Below are 17,981 nucleotides of genomic sequence, written 5' to 3'. Positions count from 1 at the left end.
TCACACCTCACTGAACTGAAGCAACGATGTAGAGAAGAGTGAAAAGGCAAAATTCCTTCACAATGATGTTTAAGACTGATAAAGTCAGACAGAACACAATAACGTTTAGTTATTGCTCTTAATAGTGCTTTTACAAGTTATCATAAGGTGTACTTAGTTTTTTTAACACGGCTTTTCCATTTCAGAAAAAATGACACTCACATATTGTTCACCCGAGGTGGTATTTACCTGGTTTTAAGACCTGTAACAGTCCAGATATTTAATATGCTATGATGTATATAACCATAGAATTCAATGAGGGTACTTACATTTTTACATATCTAAACATATATATAAAGGAAGAAAATAAACTGCAGTAACAGTGTCAATGGTCACAAAATTATTATACTTCTGTAACCATATCTTTATGTTTAGTTTCACTGTATTATTATTCTGTAATATACAGGGGTTATATAAAAATAATGATGCCATCTCTATTACTTGAGCATTAACTCAAAGAGAGTACTGAGTCAGTGTGTTAATTGTATGATGAGAACAAAGTGCAAAAAAAACAAAATCCTTCCATATCATTTTTATTACACATATATAGCTTTGATAATGAATTTTAAAAGCACCGTTCACATTGCACAAGTTAATTTCATGACATAATCTTTTGGCCACTAAAGCACTTCCTCTGATCCAATAATTCAATAAGAGAGAAAGACAAAGCGATAAATACTCAGCCATGCACACAGATGACCATTCATTATGAGGATAAAATCGAATTCATCATAAGCAGTATGTAAGCCTAATTCCTTATATAAGGAATACTTATCAGGACTTGTGTAGTTGATTGTAGCTTTGAAACACCACAGAATGCATTACTTCTACACTTCTAAAAGCGTAGACATTAGCACTGTAAGCAACTCGTCTGAACAGCGTGAAAAAATGTATGAATTAATAAATAAATTAAAAGAATAAAAAGATAAACTTAAATCTCACAGGCAAATCAAAGTAACAGTGCAAAACCTGTGTGTCTAGTTTAAGGGGTTTAGACAGGAAAAGAAACATGACTGTATAAAAAAAAGAAGCATAGAAAGCAAAGAATACTCTACGTAGTTATTGGCTTATGTAGTACTAGAGTAAATACTATGCCTGGGCAAATAAATACAGACTCTACAAATGTCACTTATTGCTTTGGTGTCTAGAAAAATAAAAAAAAATAAACCCCAGAACATTCCACAACTTTACATTAACACCAAAGCAGCATTAAGTGTACAATGATGTTCACAAAATGCTCACTATTACAAATTTTGGCAACGGTTTTAACTTGGCAGCAAATGTTCTCCGGGTAAAGTTTGTTGTAAAAATGTGAAAAACCACAAATAGCTATATATATATATATATATATATATATATATATATATATATATATATATATATATATATATATATATATATATATATATATATGCGACACACACACACTATATACACTGTAAATGTCTGTATGAGCACTACTGTGCCTGTTAATTTTCCCTTAGCATGTTTTTATCTCTTTATCACCATAGCTCGTTTGTTTGTCCTGTCACACTGGACTGTAAAAGGCTCTACCTACTGGTCAATAGGGAGCCTGTAGCTCACAAATGACACTGAATATCGGATGAAGAAGAAGAAAGTGAGGGAAAGTCCATCCTGCAGCATCCTCCTAATTTGTAGTATGCTGCTTTATTTTCGTTAAAAAAGTTAGAGGATTATAGAGTGATGACATTAATGATAAAATCAACACAGAATTAGCAAATACATTACAAATTTCCAGGATGAAATAAGGCTACATGGTGTAGTTGCAATGATCTCCTCTAGTTTGTAAGCTATTAGATAATGAACACAATGTCGTTGATGGTGGAATCAATGAGTTCATAGACTAGTTTGAACTTAAACGGCCAGTACTCACTAACTACTGCCGCCAATAATGACTGTAAATTACTGTTCTGAGTAAATGTAAACAGACTAAAGGACTGCATTATACTCTTTAAAAACAGATGAAGCAAGGGCCAAATCCCATCAAAGCCCACTACAGCCCCTGGAGCACCGAGTTGAATGGCATTGTGGGTAATGTTACTTACCAAAGAGAAATTTCAAAAAAGTAAATGGAAGATGCTTAACCTAAAATAAAATTATTTAGTAATTTCAGTGTAAAATAAACCCTGGATGCAATGAAAGATCAAATTCATCGTAAAATAAATGAAATGCAAATCATCCAGGGTGGATTTTTGCTTTAAAACCAAACAATAATTATTACAGTGTTAATGCTGCATCACATGCAAAGGAAATTTTCTGAAACCGGCTACATTCCAATACTGTTTTAACAAGCCCTCATTGACTTGCTGCGTTATATGCAGCGTTGGCTCACATTATCCAATCAGATTTGAAATACTCTTTTGCGATGTCGCAGTGTTACGCACATCTAAATTGCACTGGGAAGTCGAAAAAAAGGTGTGTTAAGCTGGGCAAAGGTAATGTTGTGCAGGTGTACAATCGCTGTGATCTTCAGTGATGCTGGTGATGTGAGCTTACTACATGTCTGACGAAGAGAGCAGCGCAGCCATGAATACTGACTTCTGTGTGTGTGTGTGTGTGTGTGTGTGTGTGTGTGTATCGGCAGTGATGACAGAAAGCTCGGACATAGTGGAGAATGGTAAGAGGTCAAAGGTGAGGGATGGGAGGAGGAGCTACAGGTTGACAAGGTGAAGGTCGGAGGCGGTGAAATGAGGGCACAGTGCCATGTCAGGATTTTTCAGCTGCTTCAGCACACGCTTGTGGAACTTGCTGCGCACTCGGTTGAACTCCATGATGTCGCTTGGATCCTCCTCGATCCAGAACTGATGGAACTCCTGCATCAGATAGCCTAAAAAGACAGAAAACAATTATTAAACCAAAGCAACATTTCCTCTGTTGTAAAACCTTTTACTGAAAGCACTGACACTGGAGACAGTGATAATATTTTATAGCACTAATAAAAGTACAGACTACATAAAGACTACATTAAGATATACATATTGTAATAAACATAAGTTAACATATTGTGGTATCTCTGTTTTCTAACTAGCTGTGCTTTTCTTATGCTTTTTTTGTTCATTCTTAGTACACAAATCTCACCTGTACAGAACTATAACAGGAAATACTCAATGATTGTTCTAATACAATATTCTGTTACCTAGAATAAATGCTAATGTTAGTGTTGTAGTAATGGTGAATTTTATTCAACCTATACTGAAAATACAGTAGGCCAAGACAGTTTTGGCTGCAAAAAGAGGACCAACACAATATTAAGCAGGTGGTCATACTGTTATACCTGGTCTGTGTATGTAACTATATACAAGACTATATATATATATATATATATATATATATATATATATATATATATATATATATATATATATATATATATAGTGAAGGCGGCATCATTTTTCTTTGACATTCAGCTCTCTGGTGTGTGTGTGTCCAGCACGCGAGCGAGGCGCTACAATAAATATATATATATATATATATATATATATATATATATATATATATATATATATATATATATATATATATATATATATATATATATATGTTACATACACAGACCAGGTATAACATTATGACCACCTGCTTATATATAAAACCCACATGAAAAAGGCAAATACACAAGATGCATAGAATAAATGTCTTTAAATCAAATATGCCAAAAAGGAAAGTGTCCTTAATGGTTTTTAGGGCAAGAAGAAAAAAGCCCCCCACAAATGTTAAAAATATCCAAAAGGTAGAAACAAGCAGCAAACATAAAAATCTCAAAGGTCCAGCGTAGAGTTAGAAATATATAACGTACAAAAGGTCTGCTGGAAGTGCATCAGGCTTGGCATCTCAGGTGCCACATTGTACAGATGAGTCTTCAGAGCTCCGTTCACCAGCATGGAGTAGGCCAGGTCTGTGATGTTGATGCCAACTATGGCGAAGGAATACCTGCGTTAAAACACATCAAGTCCTTTTTGTTAGACCTCATTTTCACTTAAATTACTCATTGCTAAATCCTGCCTATTGAGCTGAATTAAATTTTTCAACACAGCTCAGTGATCTAAGATGGTAAGGACTAACATGTTTTATGCTGTGCAACAAACAACTCAGATAAGATTCACTAGATTTTTTGGAGAATGTGTTCACTTTTATAAAATCATTAATAAAAAATATAATACTAATACATTATAAAGATAATTTCATGGTATACTTTTTCTTATTTGTTTATTCTTGTACTCAAAACCAGACATAAAATGCTTTACCCAAGGCCAACTGATATGCAACTTCACAAACATGAGTTAGTTCCAAAAGTTCACATAAAAGAGCTGAATCATAAAGTAAACATTAGAACAATACATGCTGCAATAACGGCAGAGGCAAAAATATTCAAGCTTGGAATTAATATAACCTAATTTATATTTAGGTTGTGTAAGTAGCTCATCATATGCATTCATATTTTGGTAAATAATATAGAATTTGTTCAGCCTCCACCCTTATGAAAAGGCTTTCCAAATGATTTTTTAGTGTAGCTATTGAATTTACACCTTAAGCCACAAGAGCATTACTAAGGTCAGGTGCTCACCTGGTGTTCAATGTTGTGCTAAGTGTTCTATGCTGGCAACTCGATTTCTTCAAAATATGCCTTACATTTATGGCATCTGACAGACAGGCTTATCCAGAGCAACTTACACTTATCTGATTTATAAAACGGAGCTGTGTTAAGGATTAAATGCCTTGTCAAAAAGGCCCAATAGCAGCTTGGTGGTGCTGGGATTTGAATTCACAACCTTCTGATCATACCTAATCAACCTTCTGATCAATACAACATCCAATCCAACCAGTGAGCTTTCACTTCCAGACTTTTATGTCTTTATTAATCTTACTTTGAGCTTATTATTTTTAGTGTAATTCTACAGCATATAAATACCTTTTAGAAAATTTTAAGAATTATGAGTAGGCCCACATATGGGTGTGATGTTCGAATGTCCAGATACTTTGGCCAGATATTGTACCAAACAATAAACACACTCAAAGAGAACACCAGTGTTGTTTGGACGGATGAAGAAATAATAAAATCTTAGTAATAAAAGAAGTATTTAACATCAGCACATCTCTAAATAAACATTTACTGAGGATATTTCTTTTTAATGTTTTATGGAGGAATTTTCATTAAAGTAGACTGCAATAGTAATGACATTGTCTACATTTACCAAAGAAAAGCTGTAGCATTACAATTTCCCTTGCACAAAACAAGCTCCATGAAGAAACGATTTGCCAAAATTGATGTAGAAGAAATCAAGTGGACTGCACAGAGCCCTGAACTCAACCCCACTAAACATCTGGAATTCCAGCCTGCTCCAGGGCTTCTTACCCAGCAGCTATGTCCGATTTCAGTAATTTGCATCTAAATGAGAAAATACTCACAGGTTTATAATATAAAACCATAAAGGATTAAATTCTTCCTATTTCATAGAACAAGTTTTGGTGTGTAAATCATTATGACTTTTGATAAATATGCAGAATTGTCGATGATATCATATGGCATGTCATAACTTCTTGAGCATGCCATTCTTATGAAAAATAAAAATAGCTGCCAACAAGGTGTTTGTGTGTATTAGGAATGTGCATTTCCACACATGCATAAAGATACGATATGATTTACCTCTATGATGTACGATACACAACGCGATTTATTGCAGTTCTACCTCTGCCATGTTAATCTGGATTCTATGTGACTCTAATGACATGCCTTGGTCTCTGTAGTATTGTGATCTGTCATATTCACTTACGTATATTCAATAGTTTAGTGAGAAGAAGTCAATTTGCATATATATAATATTGGTCACAATTATTGCTTTACAACTTTTATGCTGATGCATAAATGCGAATCAGTGAATCTAAAAATCCCTAGTGTGTATGCATTCATGTGTTTGTCTTTACGGGTATGTGCTTCACTGCATGCTGAAAGCTGATGACAGGCTGCAGTGCTGCACTTGAAATCACTAAATCCTCACACAAAGCCTGGAGGATGGAGACAGAATGCTAACAGCTACTGCGCAGACTGCAGGATTTACAGTGAAGCAAAACTCTCACAAAATGCCAAATTTTTGCCTACAGTTGCACTGACACATTGGACTCACCCGATAGCTTTGTCGAATTTCTGCTTCTCCCACTCAGCTTTGCTCATATTACTGTGGGCAAACAGAAACTTTAAACAGGGAAAAAGCATGTCCACAAAGCCTTATCTTTCATAAAATAACAGAATCCATACAACATACAGAGCAAAACACACACACATACAACACAACAATTAGACAGGCAAAAAAAAAAGAAAGCATTCACTGCTACTAACCACTGCTACAATTATGCGTTATGCCTTTGTGTTTTTTTGACAGTGAGGTGAGATTAAGACATAGAGAAGAAAAAGAGATACAGTAAGAGTTCAATACAAAAAAAGAAGAATGTTGAAATGGACTTCTTACAGAGAGAGTAAAGATGGAGTACCTGGCTTCCTCTTTGGAAATGTTCCTGCCCATGACAAAGCGATGACAAAAACAACAAAAATAAATGAACGAGAAAAACAGAAAAGAAAGGTGTTGATAGATGTGATGCGTGGTGACAGAGCATGCTAAACCTGTCAAATCTCATCCACAGCTGTGTACTAATCAGCAGACTGAGACGTTTCTGCAAAAACAAAGGGTGACTTATGGACAATGTCTGCAACGTAAAACTGTTGATGGCCTGAGACATGTTTCATAATGCAAAAGGTCGTTTTTGTACACTACAGTGCATCCGGAAAGGACTCACAACGCTTCACTTTTTCCACATTTTGTTATGTTACAGCCTTTTTGCCAAATAGATTAAATTAATTTTTTTCCTCAGAATTCTACAAACAACACCCCATAATGACAATCTTTGCATATTTATTGAAAATTAAAAACAAGAAAATATCACATGCACAAAAGTATTCACAGCCATTGCTTAATAGGTTGTTGAAGCTCTGTTCAAGTCTTTTTGAGTATGATGCTACAAGCTTGGTACACCAATATTTGGGCAGTTTTTCCCATTCTCCATCAGGAAAATGAATGGAATAGGGAACGTCTGTGAACAGACATTTTCAGATCTCTCCAGAGATGTTCACTCGGGTTCAAGTCTGGGCTCCCCCTGGGCCATTAAAGGACGCTCACAGAGATGTCCCGTAGCCACTCCTTTGTTATCTTGGCAGTGTGATTAGGATCATTGTCCTGATGGCAGATGAACTGTCGCAAAAAGTTTGAAGTCCAGAGCACTCTGGAGCAGGTTTTCATCAAGGATGTCTCTTGTACATTGATGCATTAATTTTTTGCTCAATCCTGACTATTCTTCCAGCTCCTGCCGCTGGAAGACATCCCTACAACATGATGCTGCCACCACCATGCTTTACTGTAGGGATGGTATTGAACAGGTTATGTCTGGAGGAAACAAGGCACCGTTCATTACCTGTCCAATACAATCCCCACAGCATGATGATGCCACGGTGCCTGGTATCCTCCAGACATGACGCTTGGCATTTAGGCCAAAAAGTCCAATCTTTGTTCTTATAGTCTGAAAGCCTTTCAGGTGGCTTTTGGCAAACTTCAGGTGGGCTGTCATGTGCCTTTTACTGAGGAGTGGCTTTCATCCGGCCACTCTACCATACAGACCTGATTGCTGGAGTGCTGTGAAAAGCGTTGTTCTGGAAGGTTCTCCTTTCTCCACAGATAAACACTGGAGCTCTTTCAGAGTGACCATCAGGTTCTTGGTCACCTTGCTGACTAAAGAGCTTCTTCCCAATAGCTCAGTTTGGCCGGGCAGACCACTCTAGGAAATGCTTCAATGCTGCAGAAATGTTTCTGTACCCTTCCCTAGATCTCCGCCTTAATACAATCCTTTCTCTGAGATCTACAGACAATTTTTTCAACTTCACGGCTTGGTTTGTGCACTGACATGAACTGTTAATTGTGGGACCTTTATTTAGACAGGTGTGTGCCTTTCCAAATCATGTCTAATTAACTGAATTTACCACAGGTGGACTCCTATCAAGATGTAGAAACAACTTAAGAAAGATCAGTGGAAACAGGATGCAACTGAGATTAATTTTGAGTGTCATGGCAAAGGCTGTGAAAACTTTTGTACATGTATGTTTTTTTTTTTTTTTTTTTTTTTTTTTTAATACACTTGCAAATATTTCAAATAAACCTTTTTCACATTGTCATTATGAGCTTTTGTTTGTAAAATTTTGATAAAATAAAGAAAATAGGATAAAAGGATAATAATTTAACTTATTTTGGAATAAAGCTATAACATAACAAAATGTGGTAAAAGTGAAGTGCTGCGAAATTTCCAGATGCACTGTATATGGCCAGTTTTTTTGGACATAGGACCATCACACCTATAAGCATGAATGAATTCTTCTAGGAATTTTACCAATTACAAATAAGTAATCCCAATGACGTATAGTGGGGTCAGAGTCAGTGCTCTTGGCAGGTCAATGGATTATTTCCAATCCAACAATGTCAAGCCACATCTTTTTCTACTTCAATGCTCAACAAGTTTGTGACCCTTATATTCAGATAACTTGTAATGTTACAGCTTACAAAAGACATTCTACTGTAAAGAAAGTGGATTTCCAAATTTGTGGATAGGCAGATGGTCAGGTGTTCACAAACTTTTGGCCATACAGTGCACACTGCACAGTTGACTAAACACTTTAATAATCAATATATTATATACTCGATTAATTCTTTCCTTTTCGTACATTCCCATCGAGTCGACTAACTATAAATCAAAATGTTATTTTATTTACTAAAAATTATTAATTATAACAAACAACAAAAAGATTATGTAGGCTTAGGGCTAGAGACAAAGATGCCACGCCTCTTTCACTGAGATAAGCACCAACGCCATGCCGCTTTCATAGAGACTTATAAGCACAGCAGCCACACCTCCTTCACAGTGTTTTACAGGCTCAGCGGCCAAAACTCCTCTACTGAAACTTACAGGACCTGCGGCCACACCTCCCCTACTAAGACTTACATGAACAGGGGCCATGCCTCCTTCATTGAAACTAACAGGCACAGATGCCATGCCCCTCCTTTTCTGCCAAAATACACTGTTTTAAATACAGTTGTCACAAAAATATTGAACACTCATAACTACAAACTGAACAGATGTTCCCTTTTACAGCTTAAATAGCCTTAAATTTAAATAGCCTAGTTAAATAGCCTTGTGTAAGGTTACATTTTTTGTAACTGCTGTGTGTCTTGTTCTATTGGACAAATGGATTCTGCTTGTGACATTTAAAAGTGTTATATATAGTACCTGTAATAATCATATAATTGCATTTACTGCAATTCAGCCCTCAGTCAGCAGGGGGCTTTACAAATATAAACTGCTTCCAAACTGAACATGAAATTGTTAGCATGACCTCGTCTTTTGAATTGGCATTATTAAAGAGCTATAAATTATCTAAAATAGTAAAAAATTAAATACAAAATACGTGCACACAGCAAAGAGAGCAGGCTTTGGCAGGCGACAGAGAGGAGGATCTGACCTGTGTTTGGGCTGGAGAGAGTCGTGCAGCACTTGGAGAGCAGCGGCTTTGTCGTGCTCTGCAAAATACCTATTAGAATAAATGAAATAGGACAAAAGAACACAACCTCTGATTAAACTGCATTATAAATGATGAAGCGTAATTGCAGTGGTCCCACTACGGCTAATTACAGCAATATTTCTGTGAACACTATGCACAAGTGACGGGGAAGCAGAGCGGTAAGGCGTTTCCTGACAAATATACTAATTTAGTTGGGTTTTTTTTCAAAGAAGAATTCTTAGTTAAACTAGAACGCCTTTTATACCAAAGTGGTTTGAAATAAAAACACCCGAATGACATGTAAGACATTTTATACCTGCTCATGTTTAATTTTTTACACTTAAGGGCACCTACTGCACTGAGCTTAATGTTATCTGCCTGAAAATCCTAGCTGTAAATACATAAATTCCAAGACATTATACTATACAACAGAGTTAAAAAAAAAAATTATACAGTAATCATTGTTTAATCATTGCCGCTCTAATATTTAAAAATGTCATGTGCATTACTTTGAAACCAAGCAGTGTATCCAGTACCTGCACTACAGCAACCACAGAAATAATGAAATTATTTATTATTATCAATTCATTCATTCATTCTAATATAATCTTGTGAAATAATATTTAGACTTACAGTAGGTTGTGCAAACCCAATAACCCCATGCCCCTAAAATCAGTTTTGGGGTCACTTCCTTGAAAGCCAATTTCACACCACTGCTTAGAGATGCGCCCAGTGAGGGCCGAATCAGGACGAAGTGTCTTCCACAGCTGCACAAAAAAACACACACATCAGATTTGAAAATCCCAAAGATATGAAGTGCAGTTAAATCCTACTTACATCACTATTCATAAATGTTTGTAATGCGTATACTGAACATTACTAGTAGTTTCACTCAAAAGAAATCGAGGTAACTTTTCATAAAACAATGCCTGTTTTTAGTTTTCTAAAATTGACTTTTGCTTTTCAATGATATTTTATCGTCCTGATATTGCACTAGGTTTACAATTTCATCCACCATCTTAAACGTGTTCATGTGCAGGAAGAACCATTTTTATTAATTTAGCAGTATGCAGTAAAGCTAAATATCTTTCTAGTCACTATACATGCTCACTACATTGGGCATAGAACCTACACTACGAAAAATTAGCAAGTTGAAATTTGTTACACCAAAATTATTTAATTTCATCATTTTATCAATGTAGATAATTGTACCAATAGCATTTTTTTTTATTCTCAAACAACATATTCTACAAAAAAATTACAAATAATAACCTTCATTAGCATCTCTTCATGCTCTGGATTTTCACAGTCATATGGCTCCCTGCGCAGCTTCTCTACCTCCAGCACCAGGTTCCTGTAACCCACGATCTGGAACAGGCTCGCCTGCAGAGAGATGGCCAATCTGAAGGAAAACACAGCCATGTTAGCATTATAGGTCTGTACTCTTAAAATATAAACTGTACTAAAGCCTTAATCTTCTATATGATGGCATATACGGATAAACAGTGCAGTGGTCAAGCTGGTCCCACCTGACATTCGAAAAAACTCTGTGGCCTTCAAAGAATTCTTGAAGAATACATCTAAGCTACAGTGTTGAGATAACTATTTAGCAATTCATGTGCACTTCTCTGATACTAAATGCTAACCTCTCTGTAAAAGAGCAGCTTGATAGGTTTAGAAATGTATTTTTAATTTAATGAAAAGACTAGGAAAACAGAATATCTAATGAGATATTTATGATTAGCTATCACATTTCATGATTAGAATAGAAACTAAAATCAATTACAGCGAAGTCTTGCATTTATCGAATGCATTTTTAGCTTTGGCATGTCTTCCTGCTTTTGACTGCTCTAGCCATTTTGTATTTAAGCATTAAGTATTTTGTTAGGTTAGCAGTGTGTTAATTCCATATAATTTTTTACTTGATTTGTCATCACCTTCCCTCTACCTCTGTACTTAGGTTTAGAGTTCAATGTTCTTACTGTGGATTTGTGTCTGGGTTGATCTTTTTCAGGGTCATGATGTCATCTATGGTCTTCTCAACAGCATCTGAGTGTACACTGAGAGCATTCTGCAGAAGCTGATGAGGTAGAACACAAAGACATTTTTACATTTATGGCATGTAGCAGGTGGCCTTATCCATAGTCATTTGCATTTTTCTAATTTTTACATCTGAGGTTTAAGGTTTATGGGGTTTGAACTCCACAACCTTCCAACATACAATCTGCACAATATACTTGTCAATGTCCAAAATATGTAGTTAAAAAACCCAAAAAACCCAACTTGCTCCTTGTAGGGAAAAAGTGGTTGGGTGTAGCTTGTCAAAAGCATGAGTAATATTCTCACATCAGAGCTTTCAACTAAAACTTAGTGTTTGACAGCTAAAAGTGTTAGATAGCAAGTCAAATGTTAGCTAAAACCCAGCTAATGTATCCCAATACAACCTTGTGGGTTAATTTTTTTTTTTTTTTGCAGTTAGTGTGGTTCCGTTCTAATGGGAATTAGATTTTGGAATTAAGCATGCTCAAAATAATATTTTAGGCCACACCCACCCAGTCAATCTGATCTCAAATCAGGCTGCACAAAAAATTTAGCTGGTGCTGTGTGTTGCCATATTTCCTGTGTACTATTTTTTCAATTTGCAAATTAGCTGTGTGTAGCCAAATTTGTGCTATACAAACATTCTTGTAACATGTTATGCTGTGACACATGACTTACCTCATTTTTAGAACATTTGAGTGAGGATTCTGCAAAAAAAGATATATATATTTGAATACACTCTTCACATGTAGTTTTATTGTTCTACAATCTAGTGTGTTGCATGACTGTTTGATTTATTACCGATCTTGAGGGTCCGGCGAGCACCAGGCTTGTTGTTGTAGCAGATCCTTTGCAGTTCACATCTACCGGTCACCTTCCTGGCGATAAACTTTAAACCTCGCCATAAACATTTGCAGTACAGAAACACCAGAAATTGGGTCAGCACCCTGTGATGGAGAGAGACAGACAGTGAGAGAGAGAGAGAGAGAGAGAGAGAGAGAGAGAGAGAGAGAGAGAGAGAGAGAGAGAGAGAGAGAGAGAGAGAGAGAGAGAGAGAGAGAGAGAGAGAGAGAAGACCTTGTTTTCACCTTGTTTTAATCAGTCCATGGCCAGGGGGCAGAGTCATACCAAGAGTCATTCTAAGAAAGCTAGTAGGCAAGAGACAATACACTACAGCCATGATCCATGAGCCACAACATGAGATGATATTAACATAAAACATTGGGAAATCCAATCATTACAGTAATCTGTCAGTGCTACTCAAGATATTTTAAAACAAGCACAACGTAGAACACATTTTATTTTTATTTATTTTTTTGTGTCTTATGTTAAAACATGACATCAGAGGCTCAACCGGGACGTCGTGAGCCATAAGTGGGTCATAAACCAGCCAAACTAATTATTAAAATGTACAGTATGAAAGGCTCCATTAAAAATGGGTCATTGCACATCAAGCATGTTTGCACTAAAAAAAAGGAAGTATAATAATTTTAAATGATCTTTTTTAATAAGGAATCATTTTGTAATCAGTTTGTAACCAGCTGAATGCACTTGAGATGAACGTAAACTAAGAAATTAGTTATTAGTACTAATATTTTGAATGTGAGCAATTGCAACCCTTGACACTTGATGGACACCGGGTTGGAAGAGTCAGCAGGTTTAATTATTTAGCAATATGTATAGATTTCCACCTTATTTTTGATGAGAATATAGAGTATTCTTTGAAAAAATGCATCTTTCAATATGACTACATTGTATGGAAATCTGAGTGTCAAAAATAAAGTTAAATTGTCTCAGGCAGCAAGTTCGATTTTAGGTGAGATACAGAGGCAGCTAAATAATATTTACGCATCAAAGGTGAAACAGAAAGCTTTGAGTGTTTTAGGGGTTCTTCACATCCCTTATAAACTTAATTTCAGTTGTTGAACAAGCGAGGAAAAATCTATTTTTATCAATCAGTGTATCAATTCGTGCCAAATGCTGATAGAATATCGAATGCTGATTCAGGAATGTTTAAAGGGATAAATAGTCAAGTGAATAACACTGAATATCTTTTCATCATCGCACCTGTTATTGTGTGGGATATATTAGGTTTCAAGTGAACATTTTGTCCTCAAAGTTAATGTGGTAGAAGCTGGAAAAATGGGCAAGCGTAAAGATTTAAACATGTTTGACAAGGGCCATATTATGATTGCTAGACGACTGGAAAACTGCATAAGTTAATGTTGTTAATGCTTGATAGATCAGGACTGTTTTAGCAGCAAAAGGGGGACCAACACAATATTAGGCAGGTGGTCATAATGTTATGCCTGAGTGGTGGCCCTAAAGTTATGGCTCGTTGGTGTATGTGTGTGAATTTTGAATGTAAAATGTTACATTTTTTTGCTGTTTTTATGTCATTTGGTATTGTTTTAGGGTTGTTATGCAAGATGTTTTTGTATTATATACCTTTGTGAATCCAAAGGCAAATGTCCACTTATTTTGACAATAAAAGTGATTAACTAAGTTTACTATTATAATACAGTCTCAGAAAAAAATTACATAATTATCTTTCAATGATTATCTTTTCATCTGTGCATCCCAGTTAGGTGAAGAGCAGTTGGAGCCCCCCAGTCCATCAGCCAAACACCTACAATGGTCATGTGAGCATAAGAACTGGTTCATGGAGCAGTGAAGAAGGTGCCCTGGTCCGATGAATCACTTTTTCTTTAACATTATGTGGAAAGCTGGGCATGTGTGTCTCACTTACTTGGGGAAGATATGGCACCAAATGTACTATTGGGAAAAAGACAAGCTGGCAGAGGTGGCATGATTCTCGTGGCAATGTTCTGCAGGGAATTCTTGGTAACCTGGCTTTTCTGTAAATGTTTCATTGACATATACTACCTAGCTAAACATTGCAAACCAAGAAAACCCCTTTATGTCAACTGTATTCTCTAGTGGCAGTGGTCTCTGTCAGCAGCATAAAGTGCACTGACACACGACAAGAAGCGTTCAAGAAAAGTCTGAGGCACATACAGAAACAATGAATTAAAAATGTTGACTTTGCCCCCCAAATTAGCCAGATCTCTATCTTAACAAGAATATGTGGATGTGCTGTGCAAACAAGTCAAATCCAAGAAGGGCCCCCTCGCAACTTACAGGACTTAAAGGATCTACTGTTAACGCCTTGGTGTTAGAAACCACAGTGCAGTTTCAGAGGTAATGAGTTCATGACTCAATTGGTCAGAGCTGCTTTGGTAGCAAAAGAGGGGCTTACACAATATTAAGCAGGTGGCTGATCAGAGTGTGTTTGTAAGTGTGTGTGTGTGTGTGTGTGTGTGTGTGTGTGTGTGTGTGTGTGTGTGTGTGTGTGTGTGTGTGTGTGTTAAAAGCATAAAATTTCAACTGCTACAAGCTGTATTTTTTTTTCTTAAAAAAAAAAATTCGAGTTTCTTTTTTTTTTTTTTACAGAGTAGTTTTTATTCATTTATGTAGTATTAGTACATTTTGATGCAATTAGGTTACATCGTTCAGCATGTGATAGTAACCAAACCTCCATGTGTTATGTGCTACGTTATAATCATAATATTACAGCCTATGTATCAACCCAGCCATTAGGGTTGCACAAGCAAGTGCACTCTTAGTGCCCATCCCAAGCCCAAATAAATGGGGAGGCTTGCGTTAGGAAGGGCATCCAGCATAAAACGTGCCAAATCAAATATGCGGATCACGAAAGAGAATTTCATACTGAATCGGTCGAGGCCTGGGATACCAACGACCGCCACAGGTATCGGAGTTTTTAACAAGATTGTTTAACAGGATTTTGGAAGGTGAGAAGATGCCTGAGGAATGAATAAGGAGTTTGCTGGTACTGATCTTTAAGAAAAAGGGAGATGTGCAGACCTGCAGTAACTACAGGGGAATTAAGTTGATCAGTCACACCATGAAGTTATGGGAAAGAGTAGTGGAAGCCAGGCTGAGAGAAAAGGTGACCATCTGTGAGCAGCAGTATGGTTTCATGCTGAGGAAGAGCACCATAGATGCATTATTTGCTTTGAGAATGTTGATTAAGAAGTATAAAGAAGGTCAGAAGAAGTTGCATTGTGTGTTTGTGGAGAAAGCATACAACAGAGTGCCGAGAGAGGATTTGTGGTAACGTAAGAGGAAGTCAGGTGTGACAGAAGTATGTGAGGGTGGTGCAGGACATGTATGAGGACAGTGTGACAGCAGTGAAGTGTGCAGTGGGAACGACAGACTGGTTCAAGGTAGAGGTTGGACTGCATCAAGGATCGACTCTGAGCCCTTTCCTGTTTGCAGTGGTAATAGACAGGTTGACGGACGAGGTAAGACGTGTCTCCATAGACTATGATGTTTGCGGATGATATTGTTATTTGTGGTGAGAGTAGAGAGCAGGTTGAGAAGAGCCTGGAGGGGTGGAGGTGCATGCTGGAGAGAAAGGGAATGGAAGTCGGTAGGAATAAGACAGAGTACATGTGTGTGAATGAGAGGGAGGGCAGTAGAGTGATGCAGGGAGAAGAGGTGGAGAAGGTGGAGGAGTTCAGGTATCTGGGGTCAACAGTGCAAAGTAATGGAGAGTGTGTTCGAGAAGTGAAGAAAAGAGTGCAGGCAGGGTGGAGTGGGTGGAGAAGAGTGGCAGGAGTGATTTGTGATAGAAGAGTATCTGCAAGAGTAAAAGGGAAAGTTTATAGGACTGTGGTGAGACCTGCGATGTTGTATGGTTTAGAGACAGTGGCATTGAGTAAAAGACAGGAGGTGGAGCTGGAGGTAGCAAAGCTGAAGATGTTGAGGTTTTCGTTGGGAGTGACGAAGCTGGACAGGTTTAGAAATGAGTTTATTAGAGGGACAGCGCATGTAGGAAGTTTTGGAGACAAGGTGAGGGAGGAGAGATTGAGATGGTTTGTACATGTGCAGAGGAAGGACATGGGGTATATCGGTAGGAGAATGCTGAGGATGGAGCTACCATGAAGGAGGAAAAAAGGAAGGCCAAGGAGGCGATTTATGGATGTGGTGAGGGAAGACATGCAGGTAGTTGGGTTGAAAGAGGCAGATGTAGAGGATAGGGGGGTATGGAGACGGATGATACGCTGTGGCGACCCCTAATGGGAGAAGTCGAAAGAAGAAGAAGCAGAAGATTACAGCCTATGTATTATGTAATGCTACTGCACACTGTTAAAGTTTTAACGTTATATTTTAATCATCTTGTATATTTAAAGGATATCATTTATATTGAGATGAAAGATTTTTTTCTCTTGCAATTAACCAGTTCTGTATCAATTAAGACGGTAGTCAGATATTTTTCCTTTATTATGATATTTGCTTTGATCAAGAGAAGATTAATTGAATTTAAAAAATGAAACTAATGATAAAAGAAATTGATCATTAAACCTTAACTTTATATAATAAAAGATGGTAAGCAGATGGATCCCTCTGTGATAAAGCCAGCAGGTTGGATATTGATACTGATGGCGTCTCTTACCTTAGAAAATGCTTCATGGCGACTGTTTAGTGTCCCAGATTTATCCGCTGTATCACCTGCGCAAAAAAAAAGAAATGCTGCAATAATAATAAAAGAAAGGAATAGTCTATAACTAAGCACATGCACACAAACGAACGCAACCTTATCCGAACTCCTACATCCCTTTTATTGAGTCCCTGTTAATTTACTACTTGTCACGACTATTTTTAATATGCATCCTCCCCAGGAAATGATTGGTCGGATTAAGACGTGCCCCTTTATCAAAGCACCGTCTTTACAGCCTGCACATTTCTATTAGGTTCTACATTATGTATGGATACTAGGCTTCTTCATCATGCAGCCCAATGTAAAAAGCTCCTCAAGATGATCTTGGATTGCATTAGACCACCCAGAATTAACGAATAACGAAGGTATAGCAACGTCTAAATAAATAAAAATCGCAATCAGTTCAAATAAGCCGCAAACGTTTTTTTTATAGTAATAATAATAATACCTCTAAATCGCTCTTGTTCCTATGCGATAAAATGCCCTGGCCGATTTTTAGCGCGCATGCGCAAACAGGCTCGCCCTTAATCCCCTATAGGCGCTGTTCCGCTATTATAAACGCCTATAACAGAACCTGTTATAACCACCTATTGCGTCTTTTATCTTATTAATTTACCATATAGAGTACCTTGCAGAAATTATTAACCCCCTTTATTGGTATTTTTCTTCACATTGGTGGTTGTACAATCTGGACCTTAAATGGATTTCTTAGGGATGGGCATGTCACAAAATGGCCCTTTATAGTAGGAGGCAAATCAGTATGGT

At 37.0% G+C, this 17,981-nt stretch overlaps 1 protein-coding gene across 4 annotated transcripts; it reads right to left on the bottom strand.

Annotated features, from left to right (window-relative positions):
• Positions 1-556: 556 nt before the first annotated feature.
• On the bottom strand, positions 557-17,749 carry elmod1 (ELMO/CED-12 domain containing 1). 4 transcript variants are annotated; one of them, XM_083564927.1, is made up of 12 exons: positions 17,665-17,749; positions 17,172-17,227; positions 12,494-12,639; positions 12,371-12,399; positions 11,635-11,732; positions 10,925-11,054; positions 10,286-10,419; positions 9,614-9,682; positions 6,547-6,570; positions 6,183-6,233; positions 3,857-3,990; positions 557-2,887 (listed from the first exon to the last, which is right to left on the bottom strand). In XM_083564927.1, the coding sequence occupies exons 2-12, from the start codon at positions 17,186-17,188 to the stop codon at positions 2,712-2,714; spliced, it is 1,008 nt and encodes a 335-aa protein (XP_083421053.1). In that variant the 5' UTR covers positions 17,189-17,227; positions 17,665-17,749; the 3' UTR covers positions 557-2,711. The 4 variants fall into 4 exon arrangements, with proteins under 4 accessions (XP_083421053.1, XP_083421054.1, XP_083421056.1 ...); XM_083564928.1 differs by lacking the exon at positions 17,665-17,749 and adding an exon at positions 17,313-17,489; XM_083564930.1 differs by lacking the exon at positions 6,547-6,570.
• Between the last annotated feature and the right edge of the window lie 232 nt (positions 17,750-17,981).

Source organism: Silurus aristotelis, assembly GCF_946808225.1.
Source record: "Silurus aristotelis genome assembly, chromosome: 16".
Lineage (NCBI taxonomy): Eukaryota > Metazoa > Chordata > Actinopteri > Siluriformes > Siluridae > Silurus > Silurus aristotelis.
The sequence above is the reverse complement of the archived record's forward strand: the minus strand, read 5'-3'. Positions and strand labels throughout refer to the sequence as shown.